The sequence below is a fragment of the Grammomys surdaster genome, unplaced genomic scaffold (genome assembly GCF_004785775.1).
Source record: "Grammomys surdaster isolate TR1022 unplaced genomic scaffold, NIH_TR_1.0 226, whole genome shotgun sequence".
NCBI lineage: Eukaryota > Metazoa > Chordata > Mammalia > Rodentia > Muridae > Grammomys > Grammomys surdaster.
Window position 1 is genome coordinate 247,649 of NW_021604671.1, and position 23,993 is coordinate 271,641.

General features: G+C 35.8%; 1 protein-coding gene across 4 annotated transcripts in view; it reads right to left on the reverse strand.

The window, feature by feature from the left end:
* Nucleotides 1-255: 255 nt before the first annotated feature.
* Pcmtd1 (protein-L-isoaspartate (D-aspartate) O-methyltransferase domain containing 1) overlaps nt 256-23,993 on the reverse strand; it is a 64,837-nt gene continuing 41,099 nt past the window's right edge. For all 4 annotated transcript variants that reach the window (XM_028773400.1, XM_028773402.1, XM_028773399.1 and 1 more), the window contains 4 exons: nt 21,364-21,466; nt 8,951-9,122; nt 6,518-6,641; nt 256-3,316 (listed from right to left, as the gene is read on the reverse strand). In XM_028773400.1, coding sequence (XP_028629233.1) covers nt 2,949-3,316; nt 6,518-6,641; nt 8,951-9,122; nt 21,364-21,466 — 767 coding nt within the window. In that variant the 3' untranslated portion in view covers nt 256-2,948. The remainder of the gene's footprint in view (nt 3,317-6,517; nt 6,642-8,950; nt 9,123-21,363; nt 21,467-23,993) is intronic.

Here is a 23,993-nt window from a genome sequence, read left to right on the forward strand (position 1 = left end):
CAATAAAAGCAGGACAAGTATGGGTCACTAGATCACTGCTTGTTCATGTCTCCTATGCAGCCACACTGAATAAATCCAATCTGTTCTCATCAATGCTCAGTTCTTTAACTGGGGTGTCTCAATGAGGACTGACCTCACCTTTGAAGTTACTAGAGCTAGGACTTCTGACCTAAAAAACGTGGCTAAATATCTTGTATATACTGTGATTATTGATCTCAAAAATAAGAGAAAAATAAGAGGCAGGCCACTGGATAATGCTGTGTAATGATGTGATTCGTTTATTTAAAATGATTTTCCTCCCAAGTAGCCCAATGATGTAGGAGGGTTCTTTTACTTTCAAACAATCAACACACTTTCAGTATTTTATTTTAACCATGTATGCTATTTTAACATGATATTAATACCAGAATCCAATATGTTGAGGAGTAAGACAGATTTAAATTAGACCCTTGGCAGCTATGGTGTCACTCTCAGATCCTAAGGATTTTGGTGATGATGGATGCTCCTTCAGGCCCTGTCTCCAATCTGATACAAGACTTAAGCACTGCACACCTCCACTCAAGCCTTCTTTGTTGTCTTCAAAAGATAAAATTAAATGTATTTTTGTCTATATGTAAATCCACGAGACTACTCCCCATAATTACCATTTACTTTCTTTTGTTTATGTTCTCTAAAGAACAAAACCTGGTCTTACTGTGTGGCCCAGACAGGCTTCAAAGTCACTCTGAAAGCACAGACGCCTCAGGTGTGTAGTATTCCTCCTGCATCAGCCTCTCACGTGCTGATCACAGGTGTCAGCCATCACATAAGGCTTACTTTCACTTTCATTTTCATTTATTTCATTTTCATAGGTTTTTTTTCCTTATTTTCTTCCATTCTTTAAATTTCATCTGCATTTGCTACTTCTTTACTTAAAAAGCATAACTTTCCACACTCAAATAAAAATAAGCCCAAACCCAAATATTCTTAATCTAATGCATCTGAGTTAATAGATAAGACAGGTTTCCTTAAATTTTCATTTATCCCTACCTTTGAAAGTCAACCATAGTCACACCTGAAAAGTAAATGAATTTAAAAGGACAAAATATACATTTCAAAGACAACAAATGCAATGATCAAGACAATCTACTGTACAATTTGTCAAAGTCAACAGAAGACAGCATGAAAATAATCTCTTTAAATATATCAGTAAAAACAATCTTCTAAATAATAAGATCATTAAGGAATACGTATTTTCAGATATCTGTACATCAAGCTTTAAGAAAAAAATAAAGAGATGTGGGTGACAGAATGGAAAATAAATGAAAACTCTTCCAGAGAAGACTATGTGGGTATCAGAAATTCAAGAACACATTTTTTTTTTTCCAAAGGAAAAAAAAGGAATTCTTAAACAAATTGTTAAACAGAACAAGAGAGTATGTTGGTCTAGGGATATACCTCATTTGTAGAGTGCTTGGCTAGCATGCAAGAGGTCCTGGTCCTGGGTTTAACCCCCAGTACCACCTCAGGGAGTGGGAGGTGTCATTTTCCTTTCTTGGACAGGATAGCGCATTTCTTAATAATAGTTTACTAATTACATTAAGAAAAATTTACAGGCCCATTCCACAAGAGTCAAATGAATTCTTTCCATAACACTGTTACTCACATTATTAAAACGTTATCAATTATTTGGGTCAATTTCATGATTAAACTGTTTTAACTGATCATCTGAGCGGAATTATTGGACCTGAGTTATAAACTATTTGAATCATCATGATTGTATTTCCTTATGAGAATCTGAGCGGCTGCTCTGACAGTGATGTGGTAGGAATAAGTGAGACACTTGAAATCTTCCCTTCTGTGTGATGCTAAGTAGTAAGCAGGTCACATCTCACAGCTTCTCAACAAGGAATAACTGTGCAGGCTTTACTAGGAAGAAAGAGCTAGTAACAACATGCACTGCCTATTGTATCACTGATGCCTTACATAAAGAATGTAGTATTAAGCAAAAAAGTGAAAATCATTATTTTACCAAAGAAATAAAATACAGAATGAAGGCAAATGACCTTGGTATGGGTCCCAGAGCTCCCACTCTGATTCTGAAGGAAATTTTAATACAAAGGCATGTACATACAACTTCCATGACTATTTTTATATTAGAAAGACTCCGAGCAGATGAGGCCAGAGTGGCCTACCTTGTCAAAGATTAATATCCACTTTGAAAAGCAATCCTAAATATACTACCACTTAAAATTCTACTGTTAAGATAACCTCATTATCTTTAAATACTGAGAACACAAAGGGCAAACACAAACTAGATGTGTCAAGTAGCCACTTCCTACTTTAACATTCACTAGCTGTGCTCTTAAAGTCTCTATGAGAGAAGCAGGAATTTTCCCCATGCCTTTTGGCAATAGATTCAAAAGCTTAACTTTCAGGTATGTAAAATTTCATGAAGTCTGTGGTTTTTAAATCTAAATTATTCAATATCTTGAGTTAGTATTGCACTCATTTGTTGCCCGGAATATGTCTAGAACAAAAGTAAGTAAGTAGGTCTACAAGCATTTGCTTTCCTTATTAGATAAGCAAGCTCGAATAACGGAAATGCAAACTGCAATTTAAATAAGCCTATATATGTGTGACAATGTATCAACCTTTATAGAATGAAATTCAAACACCAATACTACAAATCCATGAAGAACCAGAAAGAGTACTGTATACAAAGTTCTTACTATTGACCCATTCCACTTTGAGATCAAAACAGTAATTCTTCAAGATTTAAGAAAAATAGATTTTAAGAAAGAGACTCTTTTAAATCACTGAATACATCATTTCTGTCTTTAAGAGAAATAACTTATGCTTTTTTTCTGCAATAATTCATTCTAGTGAAGTAATTCTCTAACTCCTAATTAACACTACATTTACAAGAGTAAGGACGTTTATCAGTAGGCATTCTTCCTTGCTTTAAGTTATTTGTCTCTAAAATATGTCAAGTAAGCCTTTAAAGACTCTGGGAGTGGCAACTTCATTATCTTTTCCCTCAGTAGGTTCTGAGGTGGCTCCTCACGCTTCATGGCTTCGCTGTGATCTTTCTCTTCTTCTTCTTTGCTGTCTTCTTCCATTTTTTCATCCTCTTCGCTATCTAGAGGCTGAGGGATAAGCTGATTACCCACAAATACGTAAGTGTTAATTCTCTGTTTAACTCTCTTTCTTTTCCTTTTGGGTGGAGCCCTTTGTGGAATCCCCTTGGCCTGCATCTCATCATTGATGAAGTTTCTAAGTGTACGCCGAATGTAAATACGAGCCAAGTCTTGGAGATTCCTCACAGCACACGGGGCTACAAACAAACACAAACATGTAACCATTATGCACTGTACATTTCTTCACAAACTTTAGAAAATATCAAACTATAAAAAACTGCTTTGAGAATGCTTAATACATAATGACTTAATGCACACTGAGCATGGAAGCCAAAATGAGGCAAATGTCTGTGTTGCTATCTATATGCACCCATAGTCTCTGGAAGAATAAATAATTTACAAACAGGAGAAAGACAAAATGCTAAGTTCATGTTACTCTGCTTCTCATTTAATTTTTGTTTGTTTAAGTGATATGAAGATTCTGGGGGAGGAGGCGCAGTGTTGATCACAACCATTTGGAACTCCAGTTCCAAAGGATCTAATGCCCACTTGTGGCCTCTGAGGGAGCAGGTATGCACATGTGCATGTATACACGCAGGCAAAACAGTCACACAAGTAAATTAAAATAAATATAAACCCTTTTCTTAAGAAAATGAATAAATTATATGGAAACAAATACTTATGAAAATAAGTCAATGAAACATTTCAATAGCTGCCTGAACTCTGAAGTTGCTGGGGATGCTCACTCATCTTCCGTCCCCACTTTAATTATTTCTATTGAAAATGCATTTCAGGGGGACGATGGATTTTTTTTAGTTTGGCCAATAGCTGTCTGTCTTATTTACATTTCTATTTTTGTGACAGGGAATGGAAACTGATAACAGTGTCCATGCTAATTATCAGTTATGTTAGCATGTAATCATACTTATAGCTGTCTTTAAGACACATAAAAACTAACCTAAGGGAAGAGTCAGATAAAGAAGAATGTGAAACTTTCTGGAGTAAAGTGCTTCCATGGCTGCTGCACAAAACTGCAGAGCCTAACAGAAAGAAGTGTGCTTATACACAAAGCACCTGCCGTGTAAGAACAACAGCATGGGCAGCAGGTGCCACAGAGGGTTTTATTACTTTCCATTGGGCTATAAGAAACTAAAGTATCAAAAATAGCCACAGTTCTGTTTGAAAAAGGGGAGGAAAATGGACTTATATTGTTATTTCTTTCTGTTATCTAGTACTTTAAGCAGGCCCAGAAGCACAGAATGACATGGGTATGCAAACAACTGTAAAGCATGTACAAGAAACGATTCTCCTTTGAGTCAGGTGCCAGACACCCAGCACATATTCCTGTTTTTAGTAATCTAGAAGGACATGAATGCTGCAGCCCAATAATTTCAAATTTTTATCAGAATGTGTTGCCTTTTTGTAGGCACTTAGAGCTGTGAGTTTTCCTCTTAGTACTTCTTTCATTGTGTCCTACAAGTTTTGGTATGATGTGTCTTCATTTTCATTAAATTCTAAAAAGTCTTTAATTTCTTTATTTCTTCCCTGACCAAGTTATCATTGAGTAAAGCATTGTTCAGTTTGCATGTGTATGTGGGTTTTCTGTTGTTTCTGTTGCTAGTGAAGAAGGCCAGCCTTAGTACGTGGTGATCTGATAGGATGCAAGGGATTATTTCAATAATCCCTTTTCTTGAGGTCTGTTTTGTGACCAATTACATGGTCAGTTTTGGAGAAGGTACCATGAAGTGCTGAAAAGAAGGTATATTCTTTTGTTTTTGGATGAAACATTTTACAAATATCTGCTAAAATCCATTTGTTTTATAACTTCTCTTAGTTCCACTGTATCCCAGTTTAGTTTCTTTTTCCATGATCTGTCCACTGCTGAGAGTGGGGTGTTGAAGTCTCTCACTATTATTGTGTGAGGTGCAATGTGTGTTTTAAACTTTAGTAAAGTTTCTTTTATGAATGTGGGTGCCCTTGCATTTGGTACATAGATGAGTCTCCTTTTATTCTTTAACTGTTCTTATTTTTTGTTTTCCTGTTGTATGTGGATATTTTTATATGGCTTCTCTCTTATACTTTTTGTCATTACCAAAAGTATACAGTCAAAAAGCATTTTTAAAAGGCTGGTTAAGAATTGTTTCTAAATAATGAAAATTTCAAAAATTTTCAGAACTGAGATCTTAATCTCTTTCTAAATGAGATGATAATAGAAACACAAAGTCAAAATGGAAGAACTTTATAAATCCTTAAAAGTAGTCACTATTGTCTCCCTCCAGGGTGAAGAGACCTTCAGGCCAATGACACAACCAGAGAATGATACTTATCAAAGGTCCCAAAGGTCTCAGAGTCCTTGCTCTTAGTTTCCCCAGGAAGAGAATAGCTTGTGGTTTGTGTACGTAAAAAAAACTTTGGCTACCTATGCCTCTAGTGCTGTCATAAAACTCATACACAACAGCTAGGTTCTGCTCACTCATGCCTCCTGTAACTGGGTGGACAAGTCTAACAGAACTATGCAAATCTAAGCTCCTTCCCTGTCATTGACCCTGCTGGGTAAAGTAAGATGCTGACACAGCAACCATTAAGGTATCTGACCTCTCCATCCCTCAAATGATTAAACAGACAGGACTTCTTTCCTACCACTCATAGACTAGATGCTCTTCCACCATGAGGAGGAACCAAACTGAAGTCATTTTGAGAACCTTCCATTTTGAACAAGGGTCAAATAAAGGCTAAGTTCCCAAGACCTCACTAGGTAACTGACATCCTGTTTGGCAGAGAGAGACATGTATGTGAGTAATTGACATCCTGAACGGCAGGCTGAGACATGAGTGCTAGGCAAGTTGCCCCACCAGTTAAATAAACCAGCCAATGAGAACAGGGTAAGTGTACCACATAGAGAATGTCTTTAGGAAAGTTTCCTTTCCCTGGATTCTGATTGGTAGAAAAATGTAACTGTAACTTGGCACAGATGTTTGTGGTTTTCAGGATTAAAAGTTCTATAACATTCTGGCTGAGGGGCTGGTGTAAGAGTTGCAGTTCAGCTCACAGGTATGTTCTACATCCCTGATTGATCAGTAGAAGCTTGTTTACAATAAAATGATGTTTTCTGTACTGAGTTGGTGTCTGAGTTGTGCTAGATCTAAGTGTACTCTTTAACACCACAGTTACTTCCTACCACATTACAAACTAGTAAGCTCACAGTTAGTATGATCCATTTTTAAGTTTCCTGGAAAGAAGATCCAGTACCCCATACAACATAAAGACTTGACTTTTTTTCTAAATTAAGAAGAATCAACCTATTCATTGCATTACTGCCATATTCAAATTTGTTATAAACATATATATGATCTACTAAATGCCATCAGTGACAACTCAAAGTTCAAAGATCTACTTACGGAGCCCCACAGAGTCCGGTGTGCCATTATCATTCTTACTAGGTTGTACTAGTGGTGCAAAGGAAACAGCAAGGATATTTTTACTTTCCCAAGTGTTTTGTCCAGTTCGCATAATCTGTGTCAACTATTTGGAGTGAAACAAGAAAGAAGCAACTCAATTACTTTAATGTCAAACTTTTACAAAAATAATTGCCAATGAGAAGCTAACATTTAAATGCAACCAAGATATTTCTACTTAAGTATGTATTATAGCACAAGAAATCTATCACCTACTTCACAGGAAATGCATGCCTGCTACTGTAAGTCTGAGCTTACAGAGCCCATGGGAGAGCCTACTACTGTTATCTGACTAAACAGACACAGTAATGAACTGTCCAGCATAAGTAACGCTCTCAGTCCTTGGCAGAGACTCACAATTTGTCAAACTCCAGAGAGTAAGTGTTTGTGGAGTCATACAGTGCCCCATAAAGCATATCTATATCACACCTTCCCAAAGCTCAGGGAACATCCCAAAAAGAGGACAGAAAAATTCTAAGAGCCAGAGGTCATATAGCATTGCTATAAAATGGTACGTTCTCTACATGACAAGACCCTGGCACTTGTGGGCTCACAGCAGTTGATGATCAAAATTTCAGCATTTCCAGGAAAGCCTCATAAGGCCCCACCCATAGCTGAGGTTCTACTGATAGATGCTGGCTGCTAGAAAAAGGAAAGTCAGTTTCCTTTAGGGATGGAGTCCTTATTAGGTTGATCATTCTCCAGTGAATCGTGCTACACACACATATATAAGAACAATACTAACTGAACTCCTGAGGTACTTGAAAAAAAGACATGAGGTTGGGAGGGAGTAATTGGGAGGAGAATCTGCATTGGAGAGGGGGTAATTAGAGGCTGAATATGATCAAAATATATTGTTGTTTATATGAAATTCACAATGAAAAAATTTATGTCTATATGCCACTTAAGATGAACTTTCAAAAAGGATTTATACACGTGTTGTCTGGGAAGGACCTCATTGAGTGTGTGCACTTGCACACACGTGGAAACCAAAAATGAAAGCTCGAGTTACAGGCATTTGCATGACAGGACAACCAGCTTATCACCTGAGTCTAGGATCTATCTCTTATCCTATGACTGCACAAAAAGCATTCTTAACAAGTGAGCCATGTGTCTAGTTCCTAGATGAATGTTTCAGTACAAAAGGAATACCTAAATATGGCCAGGCTGAATCTCTATGTTACCCAACTTCCACAAGTACCTCTACAGATCTGTACACAAGGCTGGCTCCCCAAATCAATGTCTGAAATAGGTTCAGTCTTTTGGTTAGAGTATGTTAAGAAGATTATACCAGTGAACTCAGTTTATGCTCTTCTATAGCAGGGATAAGAGAGTCTAATTCTAACCTTAATTTCATACCACAAATAGAGCCAGAGAGATGGTTCCCTGATAAGGATGCTTGTTGTCAAACATGTTACCTGGGTTTCATCCCTGAGACTCATATACCAAAAGAAAAAACAACTTCCAAATGTGTTCTGTGGCATGCCCCCATACACCCACACATAAATAAATAGACTAGTTTATTTAAAGCATTAGTTTAATGCTTTAAATAATCACAAGAAGAAGTTTTAATTCAGCAAACATCTCTAACTTTAGAATGTCTATAAACCTAGCATGTATACACTAAGACAGCAATGTCCTTCACTGCAGGCTAGCTTGAGTTATATAACAAGATCCTCATCAACAAAAAACATATCTTCAAACACATCATTAAAGGAAACCAAATAAGTCAGTAATTTTAAGTGTAAACTTCAGAAATGTTCAAGTAAATCAAGGAAAGTACATGTAACTGTGTCCACTTGTTAAAAACAGTATACATTGGGCTCTCATCTCCACACCTTCACAGTGAGCCAGGCCTGCCCATTTTTCCTGTGAACATGTGTGTTGCCAGAGAGAATTCATAGCCTTACCTGAGAGTCAAGCCCTCTATAACCCAAACACATCCCTGGTCCTTCTACAAAGAATTTTAGTAGAAGTACATTTCTAATGATTTTTAGCATTCTTATTTACTGAGCCAATCTTTTCAGCTCCTCAATGAAGCTGTTATGAAGCTAAGCACTTGAAGCTGGTCACAAACCAGACTTAACAGGTTACAGGTAGAGGTTATGCATTCAATTGCATACTTTCCACATGAGGAACTTCACTGACTGGGTGACGCTGAGTACTCAAGTTAGCTTTAGTTTCCCATCATACATCCTCTCTACATCTGCTTTGCTTAAAATATTTAAGGATCTCTTCCAAGCTTCTTTCTATGTACACACATAAACAGACCTGTAAAGACCTGTTTCTTCTTTTAAAGTTATAATCTATCTTTCCCTGTCACAAAGTCCTAATTCCCAATGTTACAACTGTCTTGTGACAAATAAATGAAGGTACCTGATCCTCTATAGGCATGACCAATATGCCCCCAACTTTGAGTAAGATCTTCATGTAGTTTTCATGGTCTTTCTGGACTCCAGCTCCACAGTAAATTCGATCATACTGATGACTGTCAGAAGCTATCTGAAGGCAATTACCCACCACAAATGCGGGTTCACAAAATTCAAATCTGTGTGGGAAAACAAACATTTTAATTTAAATAAAACATTAATTCTTTGACAAACCCCCATAACCCTGGCATTGAAAGGCAATGCTACCAAAATTAATTTTAAGGATAAAATACAATTAGAAAATCTCATTTTAAAATATGTGTGAAATTTAACACTGATTAAGTATATTGTATGTTATATATGATACAGCATACAAAGCATTAACCTATTTTGGGCCATACAAAACTTAAGTACTTAAGGCATAGAAGTGAATATAATGAAAGTCCATCAAACCACAGTCTTGAGATGCCCCCAAAATGAAGTTTGAGGATGCAAGTCAACAACAGGAAAAAGCTTCTTCCACCTTTCTTTTCAGATACTTAGGCCAACAGAAAGGAGAAGGCCTCATTCAAGGACTCCACTCCGCTTGCCACTGTTGCTGACAGAAATAGCAGCACAGCTTTGGCCAAGAGATACCAATCTACTGGCCATCACCCTTGCAACCACCAATAGGGTGGCTTTCCTAAAACTCATGGCCAGGTAACTAACAAGACTGGGACAGAAATCAAATGAGTGATGCTTTTTTAATTTCAGATTTGGCCCCTATGATTTTCTTAAGTGACACAAAAGGAGATGTGGTTTCAAGGTTCATCAAACCAAGTTATAATGCTGGCTCTTGGTAATATTATACATCAACAAACTACTCTATATAGACTTCAATGGTATTTCTTAAATTCTGTCAATAAAGTGAAAAACAGACTATTATACAAACTAAAATTGAAACCTCAATGCAAACGCAATTCTTTTCACCCCTTAGACCAAAACTCAAGCTGGGCTCAAACTCCTTGAAGTCCTCCTGCTTCAGCCCCTTAAATGCTTGAATTATAGCGTGAGTCACCATTCCCAATCTTTTAAAACTAATTCTTAATCTTCTGATAGTAATAAAATCATACAGCAGGATTAAACCACTATTTACAAATGAAATAATTGACAGTAAAAGCTTGGCATATACTGAAGGATGACCAATTGATTTCAATCAGAATCAATTTTACTTTAGAAAACATATCCTTTGATAATTAATAGTGAACTTACAACATATAGTTCTCATTAAAAATCACTAAAGCTTAGATACATCAATGGACATACATTTAAGGAGTGTACTAGTCCTGTGCCCTGTCCTTCATTCCTTACTGTCTTTGTAGATGGGCAAGGGTTGAAAGAGCTAGGAGGCAGACTTAAGAACAGTACACACTGTACTCTCATCTCCACGTTCACAGTGAGCCAGGCATGCTGATTAACTGTTTAACTGTAAACCCCATCTCACTGCTTATATTTTTCAGAATTTTCTTCCATCATTTTGGTTTCATGCAGAGAATAAGGGGATACAATGTTCTACATGTACTGTGATTGTTGTCTCCTTCAAAGAAACCGTGCTGTAATTTGCCCACAGGTATGGCAATGTTGAAAGGTACTGACATCTTTAAGAAGGAAGCACTAGTAGGAGGTAACAAATTCATGAGAAAACCACCTCAAAGGGATTAAATGAGGGATCACATGTCAAAGGGGTGGAATAGGACTCACAGAGTAAAACAGTTGTTACAAAGCAAGATCACCTCAAAACCATTATATAGTATTCCCTAATATGTTCTCATCATGAGATGCTGTCTGTCTGTCATGTCCAGATGTATCAGAAGGTCCCACCAGGCAGCTTGTGTTCTGTTCCGACAATACAAACTGACTTCCAAGTACTACTATAAGCAGTGTACACTTCTCTGAAGCTAGGCTGAATTACTTCTCTCTGATTTCATGTGAGAACCATCAAGAGTTATTCCTGTGTCTGTGTGTCCTGTCCCTTTGCCCTGAATGCCCCTCACTGGCCATCTTTAACTGATGAATGCCTACTATACTTTCAAGTTACAGTTAAGATATCAGCTTCACAATGAAATCTCAGTTTTTAAAAGTTTTAGGTTACCCACATTAGGAATATTTAATTAGTTTCTCTCAGACATAAAACTATACAGCCCAACCTCTAATTGTTTAAAATGGGGTCAAAATGAAATTTCTTTTTAGATTTATGTATCTTATTACTGTAAGTATATAAGTGTTTTGTCTGTATGTATGATATGTACCACATGCACGCCTGGTACCTACAAAGGCTAAAGAGGACATTTGCATAACCTAGAACTAGAGTTATAGATGGTTTTGGGCCATGATGCAAGCGCAGGGACTCAAATGTGGGCCCTCTGCAAGACCAACAGATTCCCTTGACCAGTGACTCATTGCTCCAGCCCCAAAATGTAATTTTTTGACTTTAAGTAATCATGCTGTGAATCACATGGTTTAATTTTTGTCTAATTTATGTTTCTTGCTCTTTTTAAAGTTATTTTCAGAAAGTTCTATCTGAAAATCTTCATCCTTTCATTCACATGCATAGAATCTTTTAAAAATTCAAAGGACTTTGAATTATTAAAGTTCTTTTTATAAATCTATTAAATAGCTAAAATGCAGGGCAGCTCAGAGAACTAATAGCTAAGAAAACACTATTATAAGTGAGCAACTCATAATTACAACCACAGAGCATTATTCAAGAATTTTGTGCCTGGTTTTAAAAATGTATGCCTCTGCACAAGTTCCTCCAAAAGCAGTTACTGTTGGTCTAGTCAGGCACATACGGTCTAACTTCAGCTATGGGAACTCACTCCAAACACAGCAAACGGACAAGACAATTCTACTCTTGGAAGTATAATTTACAATTGTGATAAGTGCGTTAGCATTTAAAGGGAAAGAATATGACTCCTTAAGAATGAAGGTGAAAGAAACACACAGACCTGGAAATCAGAGGCTTCCATGAAATTATTAAAATCTTTGATCTGAAAGGTCTAGAGCCAGATTATCCAAATGACAGTCATTTACCAGACACTGACCCCTTAAAATGTAGCTAGCACAATGTGAGTTGGACTGCATATAAAATTCACATAAATTTTCAAAAACTTTGTACAAAAACATAAGCTATGTAAATAATACTTTTTTTATTACATACCAGTGCTTAATGTTTACAAAGGATGAAATATTACACAACTGGCCATCTGCTTTTCTCAGGCAGACAGGTGGTACAAGAATTTTCTCCTTAAAATACTGTTTTCTCTATGGAATGTTTTCCTGCTTTTTGGTTTTTTTTTTGTTTGTTTGGTTGGTTGGTTTTTGTCATCTGTTAGTATATCTAAATTTAAATGCATCTCTATCACCTATTAAAACCCCTGCCCCCAAATACATTAATTCAATTAAGGAAAACATGTAAGAAATACATATGCTTTATATTATTACTTTTTCTAACTACCAACTTTGAATAAGAACTCAAATTATTATAAAGTAAATATGATGATCATAAAACTTAAGATCTAAAGAGAAACTTGCCTAGAAATAAAGTTACAGTGAATGTATGTACCCACTGCAGCCTACAGAGATGTTGTAATTCAGACCATGATGCTGGTTGAAAAAGGCCCATTGCACTCAAAAATGATATAGTGGTTCACCGATCATGATGCTGGTTGATAACTGCAACATTATACATATATTGTTTCAACATGCGAAAAAAATCAAATAACTCTTGGCTTTAATGTCATATAACTGAATATCTATAAGCATGCTCATTATTCTAGTAATAACCTGAATTTTCTCCCTTCTAATCAAGATATCAAGAAGTCTATTTACTTAGATGTGTGGATAAACACAATTTTGGAAGAAAATTCCAATCTCCAATGTCCACTAACATAAATGAAATAGACTTCTAATTTACTTACTATACTTTAACACACTAACTTCCTTAAAGAGAACACTTACATTTAAGAGCCTACTAGAATTAGAAAACATGGTAAGATGGCTCAGAGGGTAAAAGCACCTGCTGACAAGGTTCAGGCCTTTGTGCCACATGGTGGAAGATTAAAACTGACTCCTCCAAGTTGCTCTTGCAACTCCAAGTCCATGGCCCTCCCACAACAAAATTTTAAAAAGGAATTTTAAATCTCAAAAGTACTGTACTATTTCTATTGATAAAAATTGAGACCTATCTAAAACTGCGAGAAAATGTTGGCAATAAAAACATATAGAAAATAATTTGTAAGCCAAATATACAAGTCACCACCAGAAAACAGTGTTAAATAAGAAAACCAGAAAAGAAATATGTCTCCCCAAAGTATCTGCCATTCAACCATTATTTATTATACTTAAATATTATATGTAATATTTGCTATCTGTAATAAATTTTTTACGAAGAAAAAAGTTAAGAAAAAAACCTAAAGTTGTATATTGTTAATATTTTAAAGTCTTACATATAGACAGAGATTAACTTTTTGAACAAAAGTTAACCTCCAGTTGCTTCTGCATAACATACAGTGGAGAATCTGACCCACCTCAGTAATATCACAATTCCTTTACAACTGCATTCATGAAATAAACTCACACTATTCAGCTGGACAATGACAGAGATTCCACTGCTGACCTTTTCCTCAAAAATCTTGTAAATTAAAATGCACTCCTATTAAATGTTGGCACATGTTTATGGGTATGCTCATCAATATGCATGACAAATAACTAAATAATCAAGACACAGATGGTGGCTATTAGCAGTGCTGTGTTATTAACCCAGAACAACTCCTACTGATTCTTCCATGGAGAGTAGAAACAAATAATTCTTAGTTGTTGACTATTCCAAAAGCTGTACGACACCTAAATTTCTTAAAATGTACAGAGGCAAAGCACACTTTAAACCTTAACAACAATTTCTGTATAATCTAGAAGATTTAAGCAATAATTGATCCAGAACCTCTGTGCATAAAATAGCACTATGGGTACTGATAAATTATACATGTAGTTCTGGTTACAATATAGAGAAAGGGGGAATCCAAATTCCATCTTTTCATAGAAAGGACACATCAGATGAAACCTGAGAAATGTAACAAATTTACCAAAATGATAGACAAATATATGTGGTTATATTTTTAAGAATGGCTCAGGTGTTCTCTCCCTAGTTTTCATATTAGATGCTTGTTTAAATGTTGGACTTTAGTTAAAGTAGGCAGATACTTTTTATTTTTAGAAAATATTACCAAACAGAATCTCCTAAATAAACTCACTTTCCTGAGTCATATTACCAAACATTAAAGTTATCTGTATATGGGAGTGGGGGTTGGGGGTGGTAGTCTTAAAGCCTTTAAAATGCTCACAAATTCATTCACCTGAGGCTCATTACAAATAAACCTGGAAATACAATGACTGTTGTGAGACTGCCACATAGGAACACATTTCACTTGTTCTTACTAAACTGTGCACTAAAAATAATTTATGGAAGAGTGCAGAACATACATCATCCATACACACATCTTGGCTGAGAACATAAACACTTGACCAAAGTAAGACCATGATTTCAATTACTTACCTTAGCAGTGGCTTTCTTTATAGGTGCATGTTGGATTATCTTCATCTTCAGATGGACAGATGATTTCATTCACAGCAGGGACCTTGCCAACTTGCCCATATAATTCTTTTGAAAAGCAGCTAGGAGATCAGGGTGACCTAGCCTTGCCCTGTAGCTTCCCTCTTAGACGGATAGTCTAGGTCTAGGAGCTGACTGAGAGTAGAAAAAACAACATTCCCCTTCAATACACTGTGAAGTTGGGGCCAGCAATTGCGCACCCAATTTATTAGGTGCCAGAGGACACTGTCATTGAAATTGTAGACAATTATTCCAATGGAATAAAGGAATTTCAAGGACCTGGGGAAGAGTCCTACCTTCTCATATCTCATCCAAAACAAACTGACAAATGAAACCACAAAATCTTTTTCTTAAAAAAACATTTCATTAAAATACAGTTTGAGTCTTAAATGACTACTTTGTTAAAAATAAGACAATACTTTAAACATCTCTGCTGGGGTAAAAGCAACTCTTGATCTTGAAATATACCATTCAAATACCTTATAATCAATAACTAAACTGTTCAATTAAAATTAGAAAACAAAGACTTTACCTTTTCAAGTGTTTTCCCTTCCAATTGCATCAGAATCATGTTACGACAATTCAGGAATTATGTGAAGCAAAGTGTTGAAAGTAAATAAAGTACTTTTGTTTGTTTGTTTGTTTGTTTGTTTGCAGTGAACAAACAAACCCACATTACAGTGGCATTGTAGAAACCCACATTATTGAAACATCCACAAATGTTTTATAGAAAACCTGACAGTTGAGTCATTATACTATTCCCTGCACAGATGTTACTATACATAATTGATAGGTTTTTTTTATTATTTTAAAGGATTCTCTGTCCTAAACAATTTGATTATTTGTCACATTAAAATTTGTCTAGCAAAAAAAAAAAAATTGTCTAGCTGGGTCTGTGGTTCATCCCTACAACCCCAGCACTGTAGAAGCTGAGGTGGAGGATCACAGGTTTGAAGCTGATTTGAGCAACTTAACAAGTCCCTGTCACAAAAGGGGGTAGGTGGAAAATTAACAAAGAAATGAACATTTTTGAGACAGGATTTGACTATGAAGCCTAGACTAGCCTGAAACACTCAGTGACAGTGACTCTCCTGCCTCAATCTCCCAAGTGCTGGAATTACAGTTATGTCTTATATTCAGCTCAAAACCATATTATAAAGAGGCTGACAATGAAGTTTAGTGTTAGAATGATCTAGCATGTATAAAGCCTTGGGTACCTCCGTACCACTGGGAGTAAAAGAAAAAAAAATGCTTACAACTTGCAATCATTTGTATAAAATATTTCTGAATACTATTAATATAGCAAAATATACCGACATCTGAAGGGCATTGAGAAATACTGAGGATAATGAATTAATTACAAAAGCAAAATGATTTCAATACAATTCTCTTTAAAATGACATAATAAGATCTTCCCGTGATAAAACTGAATACAGAAGTACTTAATTTTCAAATAAAAATCACTATAAAAAATAAATCTTTAATAAATTGTAAGTAAAAACTGGACACTAATTATTGCCATACATCAGTTGTATCTTTTCAAAATTACAAAAAATAAAGAACGTATTGTCTTTCACTCGATATAGCTAAGCTGTACTGTCCTAGTTGACTGTGCCAGTGTGTTTAAGCACATTAGTGGTGTTGACCAATTCTTATCTGAAGGAAATGCATGATTCATATAAAAGTATTACTTTACATTTCATAACTAAAGCTAAGTGGATAGGCTATAGTTTATTACAGCAGCTCAGTTTAGGACAAACCAACTTTTTAAAAACTCAATTTTAACTGGCCCGAGTCTAAGACAGTGACTCTCTATCTCCCTAATGCTATGACCTTTTATACAGTTCATCATGTTATGGTGACCCCCAACCATAAAATTAGTTTCTGTGTTCGTGGATAAGATAGAGAGCTCAGGAAGTAATGTCAAACACGCATGGTTGTCTCCTCAAAGAAGCGATGTATAACTGATTCCAGCCCAGAAAACCGGACATAGACGATGTTACTCTATGCCTGGTGATCTTCGCTATATGGAGAGCCAGGTGTCACCTGACTCCACAAAGGTTTTACATTTACCTCAGTCATTCTTCCGAGACCCTTATCTTAGGGATTGTTTCTTAGTTAACAGAGCCCATCTTTATGATCATACATACTTTATAAAGAGTTTCAATGTAAACATGTCTTAAGCTTTCTTGTACACATGGGATAGGGTTAGTTATCATCTTTTTTCCCCAAAATTGTCCCGTGCTTAAATATGACGAAAATAAACTGTCCAGTGTCAGCTTCTAGAAGTTAGAACCAACCCCGGCACTGAGTCCTGTAGAACAGTATTTCCTTCTTGCCTCATGTGGAACATTACTCTCCTAGCCATGGTGCATGCAGAGAGCCCCTCAACTAAGCACCTAATCTTTTCAAAAAACTCAACAATACTGCCCCAATACCAATCTAGATCAGAGTGAACTTTTAAAAAATGGTCTTTGAGGGCTGTCAAATGAACTTTGGCTTGGTGCGCAAAGTTGCTTGCTGCCAAATCTGACCATCAGAGTTTAATCCCCAGGACTCACATAATGGAAGGTAAGAATCAACTTCTGGAATTAGATGCAATAAAAATGTTTAATAAAAATAAATATAACATTGTGTCCTGTGTGGAAACTATTAAGGTCAATAAACTGGCAACAGCAGTGGAAACCTTCTAGAACATGTGAAGACCGTGCCTTCAAAAGATTGGAGCCATCTTTTCCTGCAGAGGCAAAATCACTGGCTATCTTTAGAGACCACTGAACCCAGGCATGCTGAAAATTCATCTGGTCATTTGTGTTTACGATTTGTGTTGTGAAATCAGACCAGTTCAAAAGGAAGTTCAGTGAATCCTGAGTAATAAGTAATCCTTCACTCCAGCTTTCCATATCCAGTAAACTGAGGAGCTGTTCTGAGCCATGTACCTGTTCATGCAGCGGTAACATAATTTAATGGACATACATTAGGGACAGTTTTACTCAAAGAACAAACATAATTTAGGATACAAGACACAGGTTTGTACAACACACACACACACACACACTCTTGTATTTCTACATTGTATATTAGATATTCTTGCCTTCTTATTTATGAGAACTCATGCTGATCCAGGCACATGTATGTAAGAAAACCTTCAAAGTGTAGCTTAACACACATACAGCTCAGCAATACTATTGAAGAAAGGAGCTGATGAGAAGGCTGTGGACTCCCCGGATGAAGAACAGCACTGGATTTTAGGCACTTGTTCTTTCCATGCTAAATTCTAGAGATGGTGAGATACCAACACAAAATTTAATGATCCATCTTTCTTGATCTCTATTTTGATACACACATAGATAAACATATATACAAATATGAAACTGTTTCAATAGAAACTTTTTACAGTTCGCAAATGTTCTAATTATTTAATTGAAAGAAAGTAATAATATATTAACATTTAAAAAACTTAAAGAATCAAGATATAAGTATGACAGAAAGAAAAATATCATATCCTCTAACTGGTTATCAAAACCAAATTAGGTAAAAAAAAAAAAATGAACAACCAATCAACTTTGATTACTTAACTTTATACCAGTTGCTATTTTATGAAAAATGAAACAATTTCCTAGTACTAGCTACTCTTTGTATACAAGAATATAAGATAAGCTCAATATAAGATATTGAACATTAAGTAGTATTTCATACCTGTTCTGGTTAGTTTGTTAACTTGACACAAGCTAGGGTCTTCTGGTAAGAGGAAACATGAGAAAAAAATGTCTCCATCAGAGTGGCCTGTAGACAAGTCTGTGGGGGCATTTTCTTGATTTATGATTGATGTGTGCCGGCCCAGACTACTACTGTGGACATTGATATCCCTAGGCTGGTGGTCCAGGGTTGCAATAAGGCAGAAAGGGTTGGGGATTTAGCTCAGTGGTAGAGCGCATGCCAAGCAATAAGAAAGAAGGCTGAGCAAGCCATAGGGAACTAATTAGTAAGAAGCCGCCTCTAAGAGCCTCCTCTTTAGTTCCTGTATCCAGCTTCCTGCTTTTAAGGTCTTGCCCTAACTACCTTTAGTAATGGACAATATCCTTTCCTTCTCCAATTGTTTTTGGTCACGGTGTTTATCACAATAATAGAAACCTGACTACAACACCACCTGCCTAAGAAGTAAAATAAAATTGCTCCAATTATCTTCTTTAGAATGAATTAACATAAAAATGTTTCAAAAATAAGCTGTAAAACTTCAGCAAGTATGATAAACACCTAGTTAATGATTTTAAGTAGAACAGCATAAACATTCAATGTCGCAAGGAAGCGTTTGGATTATTCTTTGCTGAATGCTATGGATCATGTTAGGAATTATTTTTAAAACCTGCATAACAGTAACAAAAATTCAAAAACAAGCAGAAAAAATTTTATCATTTTCAATTATGTGAAAATATTTTTTTGAGACATGAGAGAGGAAAGGTCTGAAAAAGTGTACCACAGTAGGCTTGTCATGCTCATGAGGACCTGAGTTTGTATCCCTTATGTAAAAAGCCTGGCATGGTAGCACACACTTGGCTGCATTGATGAGCTTCAACTCAGGTGAGAGACCCTGTCTAAAACATACAAATGAAGAGTGATTGATGAAAGAGATCCCTGGATATCAACCTCTGGCCTCCACATATACACACGTGTGCATACCTTCATGTCCATATTCACACACACACACACACACACACACACCATTAAATAGATAACAAATGAGACACCTAATAGCCTTCAAACTGATTTGTTATACTATACAAAATGAAAATCACTGAAATCATAGCATTCTTCACTGTTACCCAGATGACGTCTCATCAACAAACCTGAACAGATTTGCCTTAGTGACTCAAGTCTTCCTTAAGCCTGTTGAATAATGACCAGAAATTGAACCTTCATGTATCAACAAATGAAATGTACTAACAAGTAATCTGTAATAGACCTTACTAAAGATTTTTAAGCCTTTATTAATATTGCTTTTATACTTTCTAAGTTAAAATATATTCAAAACCTTCTTATGGGCAGATTAAGGTTCAATATTAAAATATTTTACAAGAAATCAAACACTTCAAAAAACAGCAATAGCTAAATAAAAATTAATCTTGCCCACATCTCAAAACTCAGCAACCACATTAGTTAATAGACAGTAGAAAATAACGAAGACATAAACAGATGGTAAAGTTTAATATCAATTTCTTATTAAATAACTGAGCTAGTAACTTTGATTTCTGTTAAATGCGTTTCTTTTTTGGAATAAATTCAGTATGTAACTGAAAATAACTGAGATTATGAACTAGGTGTTAATTATCCCTAAAGAAAAGTTATGCAGGGGCTGGAAAGATGGTTCAGAAATTTGGTCTACTTGCTCTAGCAGAGGAGCAAGGGTGGACTTCTGGAGCCCACACGGTACTTCTCAAATTCTAAAACTAGAGTGCAAAGGATTAGATGCCCTCTCCTGAACTCTGTATACACCAGACATGTATGTGGTTGTATTCAGAGATTTAGGCAAAACATTCATATAGATTAAATCTTCTAAAGAGCAAAGTTCCTCAGCAAAATGATAATTTACCTGGCCAATTTAAAATCTATTGTGTGTATTATAGAAAAAAATAACCTGAGCACCTCAACTCCCTCAATCCTGCCTAAAGTGCTTAATGATCCAGCTACAATCACACCTCTGTTGCACACAGCCTCTGCTAGACTACAGGAGCTGAGGAACTGCTGTGGGGCTTGTTTTGTTTTCTTCAACCAGTCCCCAAGCTTTGTTCACACTAGAATAGACACAAAGAAGATGACAAAAATGCAAGGGCAACTGGAGGAGGAAGAAAGCAAAAGGGCAGAAAAGAAGATACACTCTTTGGAGGGTACTCAAAGTGTCCTTGGATTCTGGAACTCTCTAGGTTTGTGCTCTTGTCCCCCTACAGTTTTTCACACTGGCATTTACAGCCAGAGCTAGGGATGAGTGGGAGACCCCTGCTAAAAAGCCAAGTCTGGAGCCTGGGTCAGTTTTTACACTGAAACCTTGCTGTATAATGACTGTGTTCTATGTCTATGCTTCCTATCTGTTTAAAGGTATTCCCTATTGGAAACTACAACACGCTATACAGAAATAGGACACACTAAAGCCCTACATATAGTAAGCTATTTCAATTTGTAGGATTTATTTCAAGTTCAGCCATAAGAGCCGTTGTTCCACAAAACTGTCTGGGCAGAATTTCCTCATGATTATACCCCAAATCTTCACTTTCACTTGCTTTCACCAACGATCAACACCTATGCAATGCATCTTGGAAAGAGAAGCCAGGGTAAAGGTAAACAATTCCATAAAACAATTTCCCAAACATGATCCCACGTGACACATACAGATGTATTTATACAGTAATTTCTACTAAATTTATTATGGAGTAAGGAGGGACCTTTGTATGCTGTGTATATAAGTTATAGACAAACAGAAAACATACTGTTGAAACTATCAACCAAAAGGCTGAAACCAGCTACAGAAAAGTACCATGAGCACAACATCTTGTTTTCTACCCAAAAGTTAACTATATGGTATTTAATAAATGAAAGATCAGTAATCACATATTTACCTATAATAAAAAATTACATGGTAACTTATTTCCTCACTGTATAGCAAAGATTTCTACTGCATTCATTTAGCCAGGATAATCTGATACTGTTTAAGAATAGGCATACTACACATATTTATTAATTGCTCTCATACCAAAACTACAGGTATAAATACTTACTTATCAAAGCTATCACTATTTTTGATGAAACTCTCCAGTTTCTCCTTGGCATACTCCACCACATCTGAATGAAGTTCAATCCCATGATTTATTCCAAAAGGACCTGTAATTATATAAGCATTTTTAAAAAAATATTAATGATGTGCCCCAGAATTTTAATTTCTGTGCACTTATCTATCAATAGGATTTAAAAGAGGCAAGAAATACGCAAACAGCTACTACCTAGATTTTACAGTTGAACGGAAATCTGTTTATATCACCTATTTTCTATGAAGAGGAAGCAGTGAGCACAGTAGCAAGAGATTACAAGGCTAAAGCCTACACATCTCCAAAGACAGTTTTTTGACGGAATACTATGATCAAATGGTGCAGTGGTGTCACTTTGCCATTCTGAAATTGGAACCAGACCTTGTCCTAGTCAGCACTCTGCACCTCCAGCCCTCTGTTTACTAACTTGCTTACTCAGACTGGCCCTCAAGTTACTATGGAGGCTGAGCTAGTCTCTAACTTGTGGTTTTCCTGCCTTAGCTTCCTGAGTAGCAAGAAGAAATATGCATCACCATATCTAGCTGAGGTATCTTTACCATCAGCTTCAGTTTATTCAAAATCTGGTGGTTCTCAGTGGTGTGGCTAAGAGTTCCAGCAAACTTCATGCTTCTCACACCACACTTATTTTTATACATGATGATGGCTGGAAAGACCTCCCATGAAAAGAGCATGGGGAGAGAGCTTACTCAGTGCTCCCTGTAACTGGCAGATGGTTCTTGCTCACTGAGATCTAGGACTCAGTATTTTCTAACATTACTACTCCATATCCTGGGTGCCCATTCTCTTCATAAAGGCAATACACAATTGCAGTTGACAATCAAGTTCTCCTTGTCGACTAAAATGGAGTCCAATAGGTTTTAAGCTCTACATTCTTTTACTGTAATCTGCAAAGGCTTCATAAGAACGTTGTGTTTTCTTATTATTCTAATTTTAGAAAAACAGTCTCTCTGTATAGCCCCAACTATCCCTGAACTTAGAGTCTCCGGCCTCTGACTCTGGAGTGGTAGTATTAAAGATATGTGCTACCGTGCTACCATGCCAAGTTTACTAATTTTCCTTAGATAATCTGTAACTGAAGGAGTCCTCTAATGTCTGTCACAATACAACGCATACCAGTCTTGTCTTTATTAGCCACAAGTACTTTAAGAAAAAGTCAACTACAGATGAGCGAATTTAGATGTTCAAATAGTACAAAAAAAGTATTTGATATTTGCATTATGCAATGCAGAATGACTGAGGCAATCCTAAGCACTTCCTTTGTTTACTTACTTATAAACGGGTAAGCTTTCATCTGAAAACTGAAACCTCAGTTTAACATTCCTTAAAATTCCTAATACTTTAAACAGTAAAACTGAAGATTCATTAAAAAAAAAAAAAATCAAAGCAAAACCCTCCTCCCAAAATTAGATGAAAAACTTCAGTTTTCAAAGGAGTTAATATATGTGGGGGAATGTTCAGCCTAAAAGCACTCAGAGGAAGACAGATAAGGAGGTAATAAATATGCCTGACATATATTCTAGGCATGAAAATAATAATAAATATTATTTATTATAATATTCTAGTTATATATAAATTATATAAAAGATAAAACTATATTACTAAAAGGCAGAATTAATGGACAAGAGAGGCTGTCAGCAGCTAAGAGTATGTGCTGCTCCTGTAGAAGACCCAGGGAAAGGATAAAAAGAAAAAAAAAAAAGAAAATACGAAATGAAACTATAAACAGTTAGATTTCTAAAAACATATGATCATATAAATCAAAACCAACAGTACAACTTGCCAATGGAATAAAAAAAGAAACTACTCCAGAGGAAATGTAAATGTGACTTTGTATTCAATACAATCCAATGTTATTTTATATTAACCAAGGCAGATTTTATTAAATAATAAAGGCTTTATTTCTATAGTATACAGTTATAGAGAGAAAATACTAACAGGTGATACAACACTAAACTAACTTTTTAAAAAGAAAATAGGAACAGTTTATTAAGACAAATAAGAGTTACTAAGAAATATCTAAGTATTCTATATATTAGAAATTATTTTTAAGACTGATTAAATCTCAGTTATGATAAATAATAAAAATAACAAAATTCTAATATAATAAAACTAAAGACTAATTATCTTCTTTTAACAATTGTACCTAGCTGTAACCAGCTCACATATTTATCAGTTACTCAATAATTAAAGTGTACATTTAAAGGTCAATAATTAGTAGGCAAAATACAGTAACTATTCTCTATTTACAGCAGTGCCCCCTTCACGTCATACCCCACAATTGGTGCAATATGATGTAGGTAAACAGACATCTATCTGACAGTCATCAAGGAAACCCAAGAGCTTTACACTACACTATACTGTTGACATTTTCTATAAAGCTAACTCACAGAACACAACCTAGACAAAAGGACTTCCTAACATTTAGCTGGAAAACTGAAGGAAGGAAATGATCAGACCTACAATTTCATTTGAAAACATGAAGGCAGGACTATGTGCTTGTTCTTCCCTGTGGAGCATCCTAGGATTAGTCCATTACTTCTTACTGAAAAATTATTTCTTACTCTAAAAGGAATCCTGAGGAT